This window comes from Camarhynchus parvulus, chromosome 10 (genome assembly GCF_901933205.1).
Source record: "Camarhynchus parvulus chromosome 10, STF_HiC, whole genome shotgun sequence".
NCBI classification, from domain to species: Eukaryota; Metazoa; Chordata; class Aves; order Passeriformes; family Thraupidae; genus Camarhynchus; species Camarhynchus parvulus.
Genome location: NC_044580.1, coordinates 9,822,971 through 9,843,427, shown reverse-complemented (window position 1 = coordinate 9,843,427; position 20,457 = coordinate 9,822,971). Strand labels below are relative to the sequence as shown.

Sequence of the window (20,457 nt, the reverse complement as noted above, 5' to 3'; positions counted from 1 at the left end):
GTGAATTGAAAAGGGAAAACTGAACTCCTTTGAAAACCCTGTGAGTGTGTTTTTTCTTACAGATATCGATGAATGCCGCATCTCTCCTGATCTTTGTGGCCAAGGCATCTGTGTCAATACTCCTGGAGACTTCGAGTGTGAATGTTTTGAAGGCTATGAAAGTGGATTTATGATGATGAAAAACTGCATGGGTATGTTTTTACAGACCTTAGATGTACAATAATATGCTATGTGTTAGTATGCTATGCATGGTTTCTTTGGGGTTTGTTTTAAGGTTTCATTGAGCTTGGGTTTAGGTCTCTCTCATTTTGTGAGCCTTGTTAAAGCTAACTTTAAATGTGAATTTGCTGCTTCTGCAAGTTGCCAAAGCATATATAAACAAGGGACAGGATTTTAGGATGTTAAATTTATCCCCACAATCCCCATCTTGCTGAGTGGGACACCATCCTGAACTTTGAAGTTAAGGTAAATTAAAATTCAGAAGAAGCCTTTTTGAATTTATTTTCTTTTTCTAATTGTGGTGCAAGGGATGACTGGCTGTAGGACAGGCTGCAGGGTTGATCAAGGCAGATGGTGCTGTGATGGGTGAGGGGCTGTGGTGAGGCATGTGCTGGCCCTGCACTGATGTGCCTCCTTTCTCCCCACAGACATCGACGAGTGTCAGCGCAATCCTCTTCTCTGCCGAGGTGGCACCTGCATCAACACAGAGGGAAGTTTTCGGTGTGATTGCCCTCCAGGCCATCAGATATCACCAAATATCTCTGCATGTGTAGGTGAGACACTCAGGCAAAATCGAGATTGTGCACAGCGTTTTGTACTTCTCTTGTGCTGTGCATTTGCAGCGTTTGCTTTAGTACCATTTTCAGCATGAAAACGTGTTCCTCTTTTTCTTTTGCAACAGATATTAATGAGTGTGAGCTGAGCAGCAACCTGTGCCGCAATGGCCGTTGTGTCAACCTGATTGGAAAGTATCAGTGTGCCTGCAACCCTGGCTATCAGTCCACACAAGACAAGCTATACTGCATTGGTAAGGACAAAATCTGCACAGGAGCTCTAGCAAACACAGAGGATAAAACACACAGAGTTGTTGCAGTTTAGTAGATATATTAAGTAATTTTTAACCATGAATGAAGAAAAAATCTATTACAGTTTGTCAAAATAGTATGCAAAATCTCCAAAACATGCACATCTGTTTTTGAGAGAATTGAATGAAGTTATGGCAGTGCTGCACTTAACTGAGTAACAGATTATTTTCTCTAGTAAATCAATCATGATGCATAAAATCACATACTATTTTTAGTGCCCCAAGACTTCAGACTTTGATGATTAAGAGGGAGTAACTTGTTAGATTAGTTATATGTTTAATTAAAAATCATCATTCCTGCTGGACCATGAAATAGAATCATGAGGTTCAGTTGCATACATTCCTTCTACTGTGCCATGGAAAAATCCACTAGGTTTAATTCTGCCAAGTAATTTTTTACCTTGAATCTTACAAAAACTTTGTTGCCCTCATGATCCTGTGGTAACTCAGTGCTATTTCTGTATGTGGAAGGAGAAGCACAGAAGTGTTTGCATATGCAGTCTTTCCATCCCTGGTTTGCCTGAATCCTTCCCAGTGCCAACCTTTGCAAACACTTGAATGTCAGTGTGCAAACACCAAGTGTAGATTCTGGATTGGTGGTGTAATGGAAAGCTGATTCTAAGTGTGTCCTTGAAATGTGCTTTAAAGTAAATGGTATTGTGGGTTTTAAGTGTTATTTTCTCCTTTCTAGATATTGATGAGTGCCAAATAATGAATGGTGGCTGTGAGGACTTCTGTACAAACTCAGAGGGCAGCTATGAATGTAGCTGTAAACAAGGCTTTGCCCTCATGCCAGACCACAGGACATGTACTGGTAAGAGAGATTTTGGGAACTTTTCTGCTTAAAGGGCTTATTTCAATAAAAACGAACCTTCTTTTAAGGTTAAAGCTATTGTAACACATACACTATTAAAAATATAAAATAAATGGAAAAACAAGTTCTTTTTCTGAAGTAAAAATCTCCAAAGTATCAGAATTGGGCAACTTTAGAAAGAAGTGCTTTGAAGAGAATTGGTTGCTGATAATTTCAGAAAGTGTACAAGTTGATTCTGGTTTTAATAACAAAAATTTCTTAATTTTTTCAGTAGGAGGTAAATTTTCTCCCTTAAGGTATTGTAGTAGATCCAAATCTAAAACAGGTTGAAGACCATTAAAAAATTATGATGAACAGAAGCCAAGATGCTGCGCATGTGTATTGTATGGTTATGTTGGAGAGAGGATAGACAAAGATGCTAGAAAAGAAGCTGATTGTTCTGTTGTTTAGTGGTATCTGCTGTTAAGCAAGCAAGAAAATTCCTACTTTTAATTCTTTGTTTAGTCAAGTGCAAGGATGCTGCATTAATTCAGAGCTAAATGACTTGCAGAGAAATTGAAGTCTGAATAATAGGAATCTTAGGAAACAGGTCTTTTGCACTCTTAGAAGAGTTTGTGAGAAAATGTTCAGAGCTCTCTTATGGATGGCTGTTCTCCTTTGGGAGTCTGGGAGTCATAATCCCAGGAAGTGAATTGTACTTGGTGATTTCCACATAGGTTACTGGAAAGATAATTTTCTCTTACTTTTTGCTTCACAGCCACTGGCCTGATGAGGCATGTGAATATTTGCCAACTGTTTGCCAATTCCATCCAAGAGCTCCTTGAAGAGCATGTGAATTATAACAGGGTTAATCCCTTGGAATAGAATTGCCTTTATAGTTGAACAAATGGAGAGTTTTCTATACTGGATTATTAGAGTGCTCACATTTAGAATTTGTAAATATTTATGGACCTTCAACCAGAGTCTCAATTACCCTGAGGCCACTCACTACCATTCCAGAAGATAAAAGAGCCCTAAAGCACAGCAAAATGTAGTTTTCCCCCACATTGTGGCTTGGTCTGTCAGAAAGATGTGAAGTAGCCAGCCTTCAGCAAGTATCAGACCCTCATTCAAAGGAAGAATTCAACTAGAAAAAGTGCAGATTTGATTGACCCTGAAAACCTAAAATATTTAGATTAGAAGTAGTTTGCTTTAGCTCAAGTTTCTAGAAAAGGCAAGCTTTTACAAAAACTTGCCCAAACATTGGTGTTTGGGGCACTTTTAAAATGCAGAAATAAAACCGGTTGATCGAAACTGTGCCTCAGCCAGAATCTAAACCCAGTGAGAGGATTAGAGTGACATGAGAGGGAAGGGAGGAGGGAGGGCAGCAGAGTCTCTGAACCACTTTTCTGTTTTCATCTTTATTTGGCTTGGACCAAATGACCCAGATGTGCACTTGGACAGTCTTTGGGATCTCAAATCTGCTGGCTAGAAACAGTTCTGTCTTTACTCCCCCTTATCCTTTGCCACCCAAACACATCTCTAAACCCAAAACCAGAACAGATAATTTACAGCACCTTCCTGCATATTAAACCAAAAACCTTGGAATCGGAAATTGTCATCTTTCTGTTCTCAAAGCCAAAATGCAAGCAGCTCCCTTTGCAGTGGGGAGGGGATGGATTCTCTGTGGTTCATCCACACGTTAACCTGACCCTGAACATGTCTGTTGAAGTTTGTATTCAGATCGTAACTTTAGTTGTGAATTTCTATGTATCTATTTTTACATATCCTACCTTGACTCTGAAAAATAGAATTTCCTTCACAGACCAGTTGTAATAACTATTAGCTATTCATTTTCATACTCTCTTCTAATAAGGACTTGAGTGCAATAGCCACACATAAAAAGGTTTAAATAGCAGAAACACCAGACAACTTTGGATGTCAAGTCAAATCTAAGAAAATACCCAGAGATGTGAGGGGTCACCTTCACTATCCTATTAGTATTGAAAACACTTCTTCTTTCTCTTGAAAAGATGTTATTTACATATGTAAACATCTTGTGAGTATTCAAAATCCACATACTAAAGTTTTGCCTCTGCCCGAACTAAGAAGAAGAATAATTTGTGACTTTGCTTTTATGACACTAAGTAATCTGGTTTTACACTGTTAGATTTCAAGATAAAATAGGACTGTGACCCTCAGTTGTGAAACACCTATTTTACATTTTCAGTTTTCTCTGTGTGTGAACATGTCTTTTATCTTTAACATCACACAAAGCTGGAAGCCATCACAGAATATATTTGCTGATAATTGACCTGGTGAGAATGCTCTGCAGTTCAGTAGTAGGTCATGTTTGAATTGGTGAGGTTATGCATAAATAATCAGCTCAATTAGGAGAAACAACAGGTTCTTTGTCAGCTGATTTTCCCCCAACTGTGAAATCGGTACAGTGGCAGGTTGGTAATTAAAGTTCTTTATTTCTGTCATTATTATTCCTATTTCTAGAGCCTAAATTTGCATGTTAATTCAAATTCCATTCCAAATTAACATTTTCAGGCTAATGTCCATGTCAACATTATTTGCTAGTTAAGATAAAGAGGGACTGGTCAGCCTTCTTCCTTGTGGAAGTTGTGTATCCACACAAGCACTAGCTGCTAGAAATACAGCAGAATAATGAACATAATATTTTAAATTAATGTGAGTTCATTTTCTGCAGCTGCATAATTACTGCAATCCACAATAGACTGCTCTGATAATGAGTTACACCCTTTCTCTTGGAGAAGATTCCTGAATCTTGTCCTTTTCATGCTGATTTTTTTCCCATGGTATCACTAGGCAGAGATTTTGATTTTTGCTCTTGCTGGTCTGCATTGGTGCTGACACAGGAAGATTCTAGGGATTTTTACAAGGGACACTAGTATAACCCCAAGGGCTCTAAAAGATTCCAGAACTTAGCATGATTGCCTTATTATAATAAAGGATCTGCTTCTGCAGCTTGGCTCCAATCAGTGATGGCAATTTTATCAGTTATCAATTGAGTAAACAACTTTTCATCCTAGAGGATGTAACTATATGGCTGGCCCGGACAGTCAGCTGAAATACTAAATAAGACCATAAAAATCTCGTAGTGAAATAAATGTATGTACTGTAATTGTTCCCATCATTAGTTGAACTGTTTCCAGTTTGTCATCACCTTGAGATCTGTAGAGGTACTTTGAACGTATGATGGCTTTTTTAAGATCTGTAAAGTTTGATATTTTTGTTGCTGAATTTGACTTCAGAGCTTCCATTGATTTCAACAATGATGGCTTGTATCCAAGAATGCCCAATTATATGTGGCCTTGTGGTGTGACAAAGGTTCTGTTGGAGCTCTTTTCTCTGAAGGAAAAGTTGGTTCCTGTTCCTCCCACTTGAGTCAGAAGGGAAGGTTTTGCCATTGACTTTAGCTGGAGACAAGGAGCTTACTCATCAGGACAATTTTGCCATGTACTGCTCAGTTATTTACAAGGATTCAATCTTCACCGTGTTTATCAGCATTAATGTGCAAATAAGCACATTAAGCATTAATGTGCTTATTTGCTATGATAATGGTTCATTGCACTGGATAAAGGTAACATATTTTAATCTGATTTTCCCCTGTAGATATTGATGAGTGTGAAGACAATCCTAACATCTGTGATGGAGGCCAGTGTACAAACATCCCAGGAGAGTACAGGTGTCTTTGCTATGATGGATTCATGGCATCTGAAGACATGAAGACTTGCATAGGTAAGTGAAAGTACATATATTCCAATCTGCGTTAAACACTGAAAAAACATTTATTAAGGCACTCTTTCCAAGTAGACAGACGATATTTGAAGAGTATTGCTCTTATTTCCTAGTTTTGGTCACCTGACCACAGAACCAGCCCTATTGCAGAAGTGCAAATGTAATCTTCTGTATATCCCTGTAGATTGGGGTGCAAACATGATCTGTAGCATTGCATCTTTGGGTCCTCTTCCAGTGTAGTTTTTATGCAACTTAGATAAAAGAGTGCCTGCAGAAAGGAAGTAGATGATGCTGTGGAAAATTTCTAGCAAGATAAATCTCCAGTGCTAATTTAAATTTGTCCCCGAGACAAAACTTTACGTAAGTGTTCTACCTTGGTAGAACAGAGTTGTGAAACAGCATATCTCCAAAACCACATTTTCACATTTTAATTTAAAATCTTGAGTGTATTTCGAGAGAAATGTCTGACAAAATGTGTACAGACACATATATGTAGGAATTATCAATAATCACAGTCATTCTTTGGATATTGTTCTGCACCTTAGTGTCTATTTTCACAAAAAGCTGGCATTAAAGGTATATTAGTGCAGATATGGTAATTAACATTGTTACCCCAGATCTCAAAATGTATGCTTGTATGCTAGGTAAGGAGTAACTACTATAAGCAGCTTTTTGTTTGCGTATCTAGACCGTGTATGAATCAGAATTAATATCTAAAGAGATTTTTCCAGTTACTTTCTAAGACTTGTATTTAATAAATCTTAATCCATGGGGTTTTTTAGATGTTAATGAGTGTGATCTGCATCCAAACATCTGTCTGAGTGGAACCTGTGAGAATACAAAAGGCTCATTTATCTGTCACTGTGATATGGGATATTCAGGCAAGAAAGGCACAACTGGTTGCACAGGTAAATTTTAAAGCTTAATTATTAATTTTTACTTAAACTCATGAGTCTGCTTTTCTGGTGTTTAGAACCTCCGCTCACTGTGCTTCTTTTCACTTACTTGAGCTCTTATTTTACCTCTCATCTGAATTTGCTGAGCTTGTGTTCTGCTAAACTTCAGTGGTACAGCATTCCACCTGATGCTGCTTCTGCTGAAATGAGTGGAGCAAGGATTGGGATCAAAACTGGACGTGTTACTGCACAGTTGTTCATCTGAGAACAGCAAATGCCATTCTCTGTAGCTTGACAGACTCCTGAGGACCTCAGTGCATTTGGGTTATTTAATTGTGTACTATGCAAGCAAATAACACGTATCTGTTCAAAGTATTATTTGGCAAACACAGATGGCTTGAAATATATGCTAAAATATATTTTCAGTTTTTGCAAAGTGTCGACAATACATTTACACAACTACATTCTATCAGCTGAATCAGAATTTACTTTATTTCATGTATTGCCAGCAAACAGAAATGAGATTCAAATATACAGGCTCTGAGGGCATGATGTTAATAATCCAAGTGCTGGTGTCTCAAGCCAAGGTGTTGAGAGTCTTAGACTTTGCCCAAATATGAATACAAACATATGTTTAATATAATTTTTAATGTAGACTTAGGGTAAACACATTTCTGGCAATGTCTTTGAGACACACTTTTATTTTTAGTCTGCCCTTATTGGACAGATTTAATAATATATTTTTTTAGGTTCCCCAGATATATGAAGCTGGTTTTTTTTTTACAGCTCTCACAGAAAAGTCTGAGAGCTGGAGTTGTATTTTGCATATTGGGCTATGGATGAATAATTGTGCATTAGTTACAGCTGCCTTTGACTTACATATGAACTGATCTAAATCCAAGAAATCCCTAATTGTACTCTTTAGACCAGCATTTCAGTGTTCTTTGTTTCTGTGATAAACAATATGAAGATTTTCAGAACTCTGGACCTGAACACCCTCACACTGATCAGTCACACATGGTGCAGCTGTCAGTCCCAGCCTAAGGAGCAGGCTGGGAAGATGAAGCAGTGAGTTGAAGGCAAAAGACAGAGAAAGGTCGTGAAGGCAGGGGAGGAATCTGAGGTATGGCTTTTGGAGAAGTGCCTGGAAATAACCACCATTCTGGCATCATGTGACTCAAGGTAGTGGCAAATGTCCCAAGCAATATTTTTTTGTTAAAGGAGACACTAGGAAATCCCTCTGTCCTGGTCCCAGCCAAGCCCTGATCTGTGGATGGACACTGTCTGTCATGAGGGCTCTTCCCACCTCCTTACACATTTTTAACCTTTCCTGCTGCTTTTGTCTGCATGCTAGGATTTCAGAGAGTTTGGCACTCACAAGGAAAAACAGAAGAACACCTTAATTCCCACAGATACTATAGAAGGGCTCAGTAATTTGAAAGAGCCCCATGGTCTAAGACGAAAAAGTGAAGTATCAGTTATGCTGATACAGCTGAGATGGGATCATACTCAAATAATGAATTTTTTAAAATTATTTAATTAAGAAAGCAGGAAGCAGAGCAGGAAATTTCTAGATTGGCTTAATAATGAAACAACTGTGGATACAGATCCCATAGTGATTACATTGTGCAGGTTCTCACATTCTGTTTTTTAAATGTCTGATATGCTGCTGGAGAACTTTGAATTCCCCATTTCTTGTTTGCACAGTATTAGAGCAGAGTTGAAGTTCCCAGGCCCAGGTACTGCAGACCATGAGAGCCTCCTTCAATATTTCCTCAGGAAGGATCTTGCCAACAGCATTTTGACTCCAGAATTCAGTTCTTGTCTTACAGACAGATCAAAAGCATCCGTAGTTTTTAGGAATTCCCATGGAAAAAAAAAGTTACAAAAACATGTACAGCATTTTGAATGGGAGATCCTCTGTTTCTGAGAACAACTAAATCATGTCCTTTGGGTTCCATTCCAGTTTTGTCTAAATATTTCAGCTCCCTTGTCATTACTGAGTGATTTCATTTTAACAAATAAACTTGTTCTTCCCCCCCCAATCATTTAACAGTATTCAGAATCCACCCACTGACTTACATTCCCATCCCACGCAGATGTTAGTTGCCCTAGTTCTCCCCTCTCCTTGGTTCTCAGTAAGAATGTGGACAGACTTTAGTAACAAAAATACAATTTTTAAAATGCTATGCAAAAATACAGGTTGTAGATGCAGCTTTCCAACATCAAGTTCTGTGAATGGTTTAATGTCCATTCACAAGGCAAACTGTGACAATACAGACTTAGGACAGTTCATTTTAGATTTTCCTGGGCAGGCAATGGTATGCAGCCACTAGAGAGGAGATTGCTGTGTTTTCCCCTATCTCAGTTCCAGATCACCCAGCTTTATGACAAATATCTTGTCTCTACTTTTTCTGTCAATAAAGTATACATGTACTTGTGCAGAAACAAAGTCCTGCTTTGGAACTTGGGTTTGTATTTTGTGATTCATCACCACTCTGAATTACTGCCTGCAAATCTGCAGTATTTCACTGTTGATGTAGAGACTTAAACTTGCTCTGATATTTTCAAAGAGAAACAAATTCCTCTCTGACTCTCTCCCATTCATCCTTGCAGTTACAGCTGTGTGCACAGCCCCCTGGTTGTTCCTGGTGGAGGGGGGCTTGGACAAGCTTAAAGTGCTCTTCACAGAGTCAAACTGAAAGAGATGAACTTGGGCAGTAATTTCCCAACATAGCCAACAGATCAAAAATAAAGATATTACAAGTCAGCTGGATTTCTCCACAACAGGCTCAGGGAGTCAGAAGGCTGAGACCAGGTTCTGATTCCAATGCTGTTGCCATGTGGAGGAAGGCTAGTGGAAGTTACTCAGCTGCAGCCTTGGTGTGGGCTGTGAGCTTGGAGAGTTTGGTGTGGAACATCTTCCAGTGATGATGGCATTAGTGGGTACAGGAAGAGTGAGTGCACCCTGCACATCTGCATGGCTGACAGGAACTTGGGTCTAGAGAGGTCAGAAATCTGAGACAGGGAAAGGAAAAGGTGAGCTTGTCATTTGTCCTCAGAAATAGAGCCATAATATTTTGTGACTTGTATAATGTACTCTCCTCTCCATTATTAGTGGCTTCTGGCCATTAATAATACATTGTGTTTCAGGCTTGATGGCACAAGAGAGTTCTGGTACCAGTGAAGCATGTGTTTGCCATCATGAATCTCTGAGCCGGCTGTGTCAGGCCAAATACCAGAGGATGATAATGAAATCCTGCCCACCAAAGGGGGGTATTACAGAAGGAGTGTACTGGCAGTAGGCATCTGTCCAGCAATAACACACTGTGCCTCAGTGTGCTGATGATGTAAGGATAGATAGCAGGCAAGAGCTGAACTGTCCCACGTGAAACTCCAAGAGTACAGTATGCTGAATAAAATCTGAGAGTGAGTCCAAAAGAGAAAACAATTTTACGTATAGGAAGATCAGAATAGGGGAATATTTCCATATATTTTTCTACTAGTATGAGCACCAAGTTGAAATTCACAGACTTTTCCCTCTAAAAAGCCCTCGTTTTTCCTACCTGATTACATGGGCAGCAACCCAGGAGGAGGAAATGCCTTGTGACTTCCACCAGACGACTGGCCCTCGGGGAACTGGGCCCAGGCTCGAAATGCCAGTGAAACGTCAGTGCAGTAAAATGCACAGATATGCAGAGACTGCCAAAAAAATGTAAAAGTCAGAAAATGCTTAAGGGATTTGCATAATTCCTGACACACAGTACTGATTTATAGGTGGAGTCTGAATTAAATTTACAGTTTGCTAAGGATTCTTATAGACCATTGAAGCCCAATGAAACCTAATAGAAAACAGTACACAGAGTACCTAGAGGATTTCATGCCCAGTGATGAACATGTGAGTTTTCCTCAGTTAATGTACACTGTCGTTCTTTTCAAATGCAAAGGAATGTTTCTAGAGTATAGGTGAGGAAACAGTGACTTATTCCCATGCTCCTCTCTGGCCAGCTTCAATGATCCACTTCCAGAGTGGGTAAGGGTGTGTTGTGCAGATATTGGCTAGCAGTTTCTTTCCTTTGGTTGCCACATTTTGCAAACATAGTGCAAAGGGTGACAGGTATATATGATGTGTATTTTTGCTGCACACACATTGAGAGCCCTAAAAATTTGTGCCACTGTGATTAATGGGAGAGACACTGTATTAATTGCCAAAGGCTCAAGAGAAAAAATATTTGTCCAAAGAAGAGAACTGAAGGAGCCAACAAAACAGGGTGACTGACAGGTTTTTTTTCCCCAGAGTGCTTAGGATTGTTATGATGTCAGACCTGCATATTATTTATTGTGCATATTCTCATCTGTTGTAGGCAGACAACTCTCTTAGTAGAAATGGGAGTTGTGCAATTGCAAAGCTGAGAACATGTGTGCAGCAGCACTGGGGCACAGTGGGACCGGCTGAGGATGCAGTGTCAGTCTCCGACTGGAATGTCTTTATTTTCCTTGGCTGGTCACGGACTCATGCTGGAGGCAGAAGGAGAAGGTTGATATAAATCAGTGACTCACTCCTTTACTCTGTAGTGAAAATCCCCATGAAGTCAGTGGGAATAGGCCATCATTGTGTGAAAACCCTGACTTCAGTAGTGTCCTCGTGGGTGCTCTTTGGGTCATGATACCTTTACTCAGACCGAGTAATGCCTTTGTCTTCAGACAATTAAATGGAACTAGCTGAAGTATTTGAAGAGTGTATAGTACTGTTTGTACTGCCATGCAGACAGAACAGGCTGGACTCGTGCTTTTATTAAAGATATTGAGTTAATTTTTCCCTTACAGAGCTCAACTTCTTCTTTCTGTTTCATTCTGTGAAGCCATAATTCAATACTTATGGCAACATAAATCCATATTAAGCTCCAGTATAAGAAGGCATAAATTCCACTGATTTCAGTGCGCTGTTTACACAGAACCATGTTTGGTCTGAGATCTCTTTTGCCTTGGAAATAAGGGCAATGTAATAAATGTAGACTTACAACTCAGCTGTGCAATGAAAGGAAAGAATTGGGATTATAGCAAAACAACATCTGAGTTAAACACAGGGGAAAAGAAGTAAAATCTGGGATGAAGCCAGTGATGGTATTTTATATGCCTCAATCAGCTTTCATTTAAGTGTCTGAAAAAACTTTTCTGTATCATGGAAATAAGCCCTGCAATGTGCCTTTAAAGGTAGATGGTATTAGAGAATACAATTTGCACCCTATTTGATCTTTACCCAGGCAAAAAAGTATGGAAATCTATTGAAAATTTTTACTGGAGAAAAGCTTTTTTTTTTTAATTCAAGGCAAGTGGAATGACATTTCAGTGGCTGATGCCTGAGAAAGTTGATCCCATTATAAATACCTGTATTTGGGTATAGATTTATACTTGCAGTTTTCATTCCAAGGAAGATTCTAAGCTTTTTAGAGTGTGTGTCAAATAGCTGATGGGGAACAATTGTCCACTGCAAGGGCCCCAGTGTTGTGGTGCTGCTGTTCTGCTGGGAGGTGTTGGGGGGAGTTCTCAGGTACAATGTGTCAGTGGGTCAGTGCTTGGTGGGATGGAGCCCACAGTCGCTTTATGGAGAGTGGAAAATTTGGCTTGACTTTTCCTAAATTTGAGCCTGAGCATGACTTCATTGTGGTGTAGCTGTTGCATGCAAGTTTCTGTTTGTGTTTGCTGGTGGTTTAAAAAATTCTTGGCAGAAACCTCTCTACTGGTGATGGGGGTTTTTTGTGTTTTGTTGTGCTCTGCAGGGTATAAGGAAGCTTGTGATTGTATGTTTCAAAGCACCAAATAATCAAATACAGTGGAGTCTTAATGTGAGCAGTGGTTTAACAGTTTGGGGCTTAAAATCATGTAAAGGTTAAAATATAGAGTATTTGCCTCAGCTTTTTTATGTCAGTGTATACTGTAGCTGACCTCTCTAAATTCCTTCCAGTCTTCCCCCAAGCCAAAATGAGTTGCATTTTTTTCAGGCCACCCTTAAGATTTTTTGACAGACGCAAGTTTCCTGTTTAGTGTGATGTTATCTTCATGAGTTTCTGCACATGCTAAAGGCAAAACTGCTCTGAGATTATTTGCTCCTGACCCTTTTTTTAAGTTTTAAGAAGTAAGTGTCCATTTGCATGTTTTCAGGCCTGGAGTTAACATTCATTAATGGTAGATTCCAGCTGCCAGATTTAGATTCATATCTAGATGTCAGCATTCAGATTATGGGAATGCTCATGTCTGGAGTTTTGAGTCAAAGCAATGCCTCGCTTAGAAAGAGACTCAGAAAAGCAAGATTGGATTAAATTCCACTTCAGCAGACTAAAAAAACTCCAAAACATTAAAAGCCAACCCACCAAAAAAAAAATACAAAACAAAACCAACCCCAAACAAACAAAGCAAAACAAAAAGCCCAAAAACCAAATCACAAAAAAAACCCCAAAATCTCAACAACAAAAAACCTCAAGCAAGCACAAAACTCACCAAAAAAACACCCTGTCCCTTCCAAACAGCAGTCATTTTGGGTGTTTTCTAGCCTTGAGTATTTGATTTTAGGATAATAGGCAGATGTTGTCTGCTTTTTGAAGTCATATGTTGCCTTTATGAAACGGCAAAATATGTGTACAAGGCATAGTGAAAGGACACAGCCTTTTGTGAAGTGTGAACAGAAAAACCTAAGAAAGTGTTGTAAAGGAAATAGTTAAGGTGATACCTGGTCACTTTCTGCATTAGCTCCACAACTTCACCATCTTTAAAGAGCTAATTGTTTGCAGGTAAAATCATAGGGAAATTTAAGTCTGTGATTTTGGGGCTGGAAATCCCAAAGGTTGTTACATATTTGATGGCTGATGCCTTTCTTGAGAAGGGTCTGAGCTGGGTTTCTGTCTGTGGAATCATATAGAGTTGTGAGCTTGTTTTCCCTTTCCATCAGCTGTTTTACAGAGGGAGATTATTTGGTTTACAGCAACATCAAAAGACATCTGGGAAGGCTGAAAAATGGGTATCAGTTTTAAGTGGTTTGATGTAGACCCTAGGTAGATTATATCCTGCATGGAGGTAAAGTGCAGTTCAATAGGGCAGTTACAGAAAATACTGTAAAATCCAAAGCTCGGATAGGCAAGAAAATTTCTGCCAGTTTTGTTTCAGTTACCAATAGTAATTTCTGGAAACTTTGCCTTTTAGTTTATACATTCTCCAACTACTTATATGGAGCATTAATAATGTTTAGTGAGGAAGAGAAAGAAGAATGGAGTTCAGTTTGGGTTTTGCAGTCTGTACATTTTGACATTGCCAGAGAATGCCCAAAAATTAAAATAAGGTGGAAATAGCAAGTACTGCAATAGAATGTGCTGGCATGACCACGTATGTTGAAGATTGGATGACTTGCTGCCTGGTGTCTCCAAGGATGCTGACTTCTTCCCACTGTGTTAGCCACTGTATTTCCTGAGTTCCTAAAAAACTGCCTGCCTGATGAGCTCCTCAGCTGTCTTGGTAAATACAGTGGGTATAGCCTGTCCCCAACCTTGCACACAGCCTCTGGCCAAGCAGAACCTGCTTCATTCCCTGCCTGGGGACAGTCCTAGGGGCAGCTAGCTGGTGGTGCCTGGCTGGAGTTCATCAGCATCTGTGCTGGGGGCTGTGGGAGTGCATTCCAGGAGTCCTTGGGCAGCAGAATTTCCTTTGACACTTTTTAGCAAACTCTGCAATGTGGAGCCACCGTTGTAGCCCTCTCTGCAGACTCTGCCCATCTCTGCAGGATGGGCACTCTGGGAAGGCTGTCTTCTGAGGTACTGTCTTCCTTCTCAAATATACTTTGGAGTGAGCTGCAGCAGCATTGCTTTATGTGCCTGTCAGAAGAACAGGTAGTGGGGCAGAATATTTGAAATGTGCTACGTGCTTCTTTGCTTTCCTTTCCTTTGTTGTGATTTTGTCTTCAGCTTCCTTTTTAAATGTCATGTTGTAAAAAATGCAGGCTTGCTTTCATGTTCACGTTGCCTTTCTTGAGAAATTCTAGTGTCAGTTGTCTGGGTATGAGAAAGTGTGTTCCATGAGCTGCTCAAACATCTCTGTTTACAGATATCAATGAGTGTGAGATTGGAGCCCATAACTGCGACAGACACGCCATATGTACAAACACAGCAGGAAGCTTCAAATGTAGCTGCAGCCCTGGCTGGATTGGAGATGGTATCAAGTGCACAGGTGAGAGTCTTATGCATTTGTATTTATTTGTAAGGTCAGGCCACAATGGGGTTCTAGCAATTCTGAAAAAAGTAGTACTACACCTATAAAATGAGAAGGCAAATGGTTATTGCCCTTGTTACGTTGCTTTGACATGATCTGTTGGAGGACAAGTCCTCCACCATGGTATCTGTGAAATCAGCCTTATCTCCTGTTTGGCTTGTGAAATGATGAGAACAGACTGAACCATGGAGAGAGATGCTTTGTGCTTGAGGGCAGCCGATGGGAGGCAGTGAGGGGTCTCCTGGTGCTCCCCTTGAAAACAAGGTACAGGCCTTAGTACTGAGTGCCCTGGAGCTTTCTCAGTCAGAGTTACCTTGTCAGACTTCTTTGATGGTCTGCAAATAAGCTGTTCCCCACTTTTTCAGTCAGATGGCCATGCATATGTATGGGTTTTATTATGGAAGATTATTTAAAGTAGAGCTTCTGTGTGCCATACTCTATTTAAACTTTGTATTCATGTATGGGTTTTTAACTAATTCTTTTTTTTTTTTATTACTTTAAAGATCTGGATGAGTGCTCCAATGGAACCCACATGTGCAGCCCACATGCTGACTGCAAGAACACGATGGGCTCTTACCGCTGCCTGTGTAAAGAGGGTTACACTGGGGATGGCTTCACTTGTACAGGTGAGCTGGCTGAGGAGAGCAAAGGATGAGCTCCGTGCAACCTAAGTTAGTCTGTGATCCAATGCACACAAACAGCTTTTAAACATTTGAAATTTTCAGTAGTATGTCATCATTAATTGTCTTCTCCTTCACCTAGGTTGCCATAGCTTAAAAGAAGTATTATATATTATACATAGTCTAACTCTGTCACTTTTTTCCCTTGATAAAATGTGTTTTTTCATTTTGCTTTTCTTGTTAGTTTAAATGAGTGTCAAAATTATTAAAACAATGCTTGATTATGTAATTTGGCTAGTTAGTAAACTAGTCCATTGGCTATTCACCTTAATACTTAAATAATAGGGCATATGCAGCAAAATTACTTCACAAAATTGCCTAAAAATGTTTTTCCTTTCCACAAGTGATTGTGTGATGTCTGTCTGCTTTACTCCATCATCCTGAGAGCTGCTGTCAGGATGCAGTGCTGGCATGTGGAAGGAAGGAAGTAGCTGCTTCTGAAACCTCATTTTATAAACTGTAAATGAGATTATAAAACTTTGCTAGAAAGATGTTTCCCACCCACACTTCAGTTCTCTGCTTTGAAGAGCAGATTAGCTCATGTGTGCTTAGTCATGAGGAGCCCTGCTCTTGCACTGGGGATTGCAGTGTGGCTGGGGATGTTGCTGCTTGGAGCAGAGCCATGTGACAGAGCTGGTGGGCCAGCTTTTCAGCTGCTGCAAATCAGCAGCTCTCAATCAGCTGCAGCAGGTTTTTAGAGCATCTGGGAATCTGGATTATCAGGTTTAAGGCTGGGTTTGAATAATTCCAAATTCTAAGCAGACCTTGGAATTCTGTTTAATTCTCTCAGTGTAATTTCATCTTGAATCTGATTCAGCTTCCTCAGTGGCCTTCCTAACCCAGTGCTCTTTGTTAATTTCCTGTATGATGATTTCCAGGAGTCTGTAAGCTACACCCTTCAGATGGAGTGCTTACAGAACTTCTGCACTCAGTAGAACCTTTTTTCTGTTTGGATACTTTATTGTTTGTGAATTCAGGAGGTGTCTGAGACTCAAGCTAGAGCACTCAAATGCTCTGTAAGCCCTCTGCCAAATTGTGCAGTGTGCAGCATTTTCCCTGGTAGGTGATTTTTGATTTACCAGCCATGGACTTTTCAAAACTCATGCTGCCAGCCAGACTCTGTTGCAATAAGGAGGTGTTTTGGTGATGTGTAACATTTCAGCTCAAGAGTAAGGGCCATGGCCTATCCAAAGGTGAGTGGAGTCCAGTAGGAAGGCTGTCTCTCTCATCAGCTGTTAACCTGCAGTTTAATTTTGATGAAGTTCTTTTCATGACACTTTTTGTTAGTGTTTTGATGTTTGGCATGGAGAACTGCCTATTACCCTATGTTTGCTCATTGCATAGTAAACCTTTTTTTTTTTCCAATTACTGCCTCTAGGCTTTGCTGTAATAGAAACAATAACTATAATAAATTTCATGTGCTCATTCTGAGTCTAAATTTGACCCTGTGACTGCCTCCAATTGTTATTAACTGGAGCTACTATAAGAGTTTGTGCCTTTCTGATTTTCCTTTTGATTAGAAGCTGTATTTGCAGCAGGTCAGGAATATACAGAGCTGTTACATGTACACATAACTAGATTCCAATTTCTTCTGCATGTGTTCAGATAGAATAATTAAAATGCTTGGAACACCGAATGCTTCAGCTCAAATGTTGGTGAGAAAAGCATCTTTACTGCTAACTTGCAATATCCCTTCCTTTTACAGACCTCGATGAATGCTCAGAAAACTTGAATCTCTGTGAAAATGGGCAGTGCCTCAATGCCCCTGGAGGGTATCGCTGTGAATGTGATATGGGATTTTTGCCAAGTGTAGATGGGAAAGCATGTGAAGGTAATTCTTTGTAAGCTTTGAACAACACACAACAGATTCTGCCTTAATACTGTTTTATGTTCCAATTTTTTACAGTTGTTTGCTGTTGTGGTTGTATGAGAACTGCATCAATTTTTTTAATAGTATTTGCTTTTTTGCACTTCATACATTTATTATAGGCCTCTAGATGTTCACCTACCTGCTGAGGTAAAGAGAACAGCTTTCCAAAACCTATCTTATGATATGTTATTTTGGGGTCCGATTGGTGATCCAAATGGCACTGATAGCTGCCATTTCTTCTTGATCATTGATGTCCAGATCTTCATTTTATTCAAAACAATTAAACAGAAAAAGTTGTTAGTTCTCATTGGTATATATGAAGCTGAAAAGCAGTGATTTGGTAACCAGTGCAATGCATATGCTTTGAGGGCTTCTGTGAGGTGCAGAATCAGAGTGTGAAGCCTTGCGGAAAGTCTGTGTGACTACACAAAAAAAAAATCCTGTGTGACTACTTGTTCAATTTCAAAATGAGCTGTTAACAGTTTACAGCTCATCCATATGAGCTTTGCATATGCAAAGATTCAAAACAATCAAAATAAAAAATGTGTTACCAATGTGATTAAGGTCATATATCTGATTTGAACATTTGAAATCCTCATTTGTTGTAACACTAATGAGTTAAGTCAGTCAAGGAGATGCAGCCCTTTCATCTGACATAGCAATAACTCATGACAACTGGTATTTAAAGGAGTTCATAAGTACATCACTTTAAAAACGATTTTTCCCCTTGAAAAGTGTTCTGTGTATTTTTTAGAAATCTGAAAACGATTTTCCCCCTTGAAAAGTGTTCTGTGTATTTTTTAGAAATCTACTGAGTCAAATAATTTGTGAGTGAGCTTTTCTTTAAACGAAACCAATATTAGGTGTCATAATGTGTCAGGAAACAATTTACTTTCAAAGCTTTTAGCTAAGTTTAAATAGCTTTTTTAGAGGCTAGCTCCTGTTGCTAAAACAGACTTGCCTTCAGGTCTTAGTTGCGTACACTAAGTGCAGTATTTTAAGGTCCTTTGTAAACACACACTTTTATATTGTATCAAATTAGTTGTTCTTTGTGCAGTGCATGTGGCATTCAGTAAATACTGGTTCAGACTCAGTCATTTGAAGAAAAGACACTAAAGTGTCTGCTTGCCAAACTTTAAAGTTCACCTTTAGGCACAGGCTTTTCTCTTGCTGGTGTCCAGCTTTCTGCAGATGACTGCTGATTTATAATAAACTTCATTTTATTAAGGCATGTCTTCTGCTATGGTTAAGATTGCTACTTGTCAGATTACCCCACTAATAAGCTAGGATAGTTTCTGGCATAGCTTCCAGAGATATTGGAAGGAGCCTTTTTCTCAAAGAAGTCATTATGGATTAGATTCCTTAGGCTCCAACATAAATCTTCCATGTTACTTTTTCTTGTCTTACACGATGTGCAGAAGCTGTTGTCTTCCAGATCCATGCTGCTGAAAATGTTTGCAGTTCTTTATGTCTCAAAAAGATCAGGAAACCTCATATTTTTCTCCTCCTGTTCCTTAATCAGATATTGATGAGTGCTCACTTCCTAACATCTGTGTCTATGGTACTTGTCATAACCTCCCTGGACTCTTCCGATGTGAGTGTGAAGTGGGCTACGAGTTGGACAGAAGTGGTGGCAACTGCACAGGTAAAACTCTGAACAGCATGCCTTTTATATCTGCTGTCAGTGCCATAGTCAGCTCCTTAGGAAATTCTTTTAAGAAGCTGTACAAATCAAACTGGATATAGGAAAATACAGACTTCTCTACTGTAAGACACAGGATTCACCATATCTTTTTTATGCTACCTCTTTACTGTTCTTTGTCCACCTCTGATATCCCCTTAAGAAGGGGAAAAACAGATCAGAGAATCCCTCTGGCAGAGATGTATTGTGCCTTGTGCAGTACTGGATGGCAAGCTATGGCCTTGTCTTGTATTTTTCCCTTATGTTCTTTTTTAGTACTTTATGTGAATCTTGTTCATAGATTGATTTTTTCAGGAAAAATGCTTTTTTTCTTTCTCCTATGAAATGATGAATTCATCTCAGACTACTGTTCTTCTAAAATGCCTGTTTATTTTTTAGATCTTTCTGGAGACTGGTGTCTCCTAACTAAAGGATTTGTGACGGGGTCAGCATATGGTACCTGATGTATCAACAGTGCTGTTGAGTGTCCTTGAGTATTTGCTTAGCACATGCTGGGTTTTTCTTGCAGATGTTAATGAATGTGCAGACCCCACAACCTGCATTAGTGGCACGTGTATCAACACTGCTGGTAGCTACACCTGTGAGTGCCCTCCTGATTTCGAGCTGAACCCCACCCGCGTTGGATGTGTTGGTAAGGGACCACTCCCTGTGCTGTTCACAAGGGAAGTTCCACAGAGGGGCTCCGAGCTGGCTGCTTAGGAATAAAGTCCTGGGTCATGGGAAAGGGCTTGACCAGGCTCTTCAATTCCCATCTCACTGCCCCTGGCTTAGAAGCTGGAATAGGGCAGCAGGAGCATGTCCAGTGTTGATGCAGCATGCCAGCAGTGCCCCGCTGCCAGAAACAACCCCTTGGGGCTTGTTAGTGCTGTCCACAATTTGCAGCAAGCAGGAGACTATTTTAAAATTCAACAAACTTTAGTCCACATCCAGCTGGCCCCAAGATGGCAGGCAAATGAAGCTGTGGCATGAAGCCACCCGTGCTCTTGGAGCATTGAGTGCACTTGGCTGGGTGCTGCTTCATGACCAATGGAAATGCTCTTGTATTAGGCTCCAACTGCTTAGTAATCCTAATATTTCCTTGGTTTTGTTTGTTTAAGAGGGTGTAGGGATGCTTCTCAAATTTTAATGTGTTTGAAATTCCTAGCATTTAGTTGATGCTTTCCTGCTTGTAAACCTTGAGTAGAGGAGAGTGTAGTGGAAATCTGGAGCTGGAAAGATGTACAAATGTGAGGGAAAATGTGAGTGAAAATGAGAAAAAGCCTGGCTGACATGCCTTTGGACTCAATAAGCAAAATTCCTACTTTGTGAAAAGTCAAAAAAAGCCAAGAAGTGGGGCACCAGCAACCTACCTAAGTGGAAATGCTGGGGCCCCCTGGGCAATTCAACTTACTTGCTTTTGTGTCCTGCA

At 39.8% G+C, this 20,457-nt stretch overlaps 1 protein-coding gene across 4 annotated transcripts in view; it reads left to right on the top strand.

Annotated features, from left to right (window-relative positions):
* Positions 1–20,457, top strand: part of FBN1 (fibrillin 1) — a 144,875-nt gene that overhangs the window by 92,147 nt on the left and 32,271 nt on the right. For all 4 annotated transcript variants that reach the window (XM_030954970.1, XM_030954973.1, XM_030954971.1 and 1 more), the window contains exons 27-37: positions 63–191; positions 648–773; positions 902–1,027; positions 1,776–1,898; positions 5,520–5,645; positions 6,428–6,553; positions 14,633–14,755; positions 15,301–15,423; positions 17,183–17,308; positions 18,870–18,992; positions 19,558–19,680. In XM_030954970.1, coding sequence (XP_030810830.1) covers positions 63–191; positions 648–773; positions 902–1,027; positions 1,776–1,898; positions 5,520–5,645; positions 6,428–6,553; positions 14,633–14,755; positions 15,301–15,423; positions 17,183–17,308; positions 18,870–18,992; positions 19,558–19,680 — 1,374 coding nt within the window. The remainder of the gene's footprint in view (positions 1–62; positions 192–647; positions 774–901; positions 1,028–1,775; positions 1,899–5,519; positions 5,646–6,427; positions 6,554–14,632; positions 14,756–15,300; positions 15,424–17,182; positions 17,309–18,869; positions 18,993–19,557; positions 19,681–20,457) is intronic.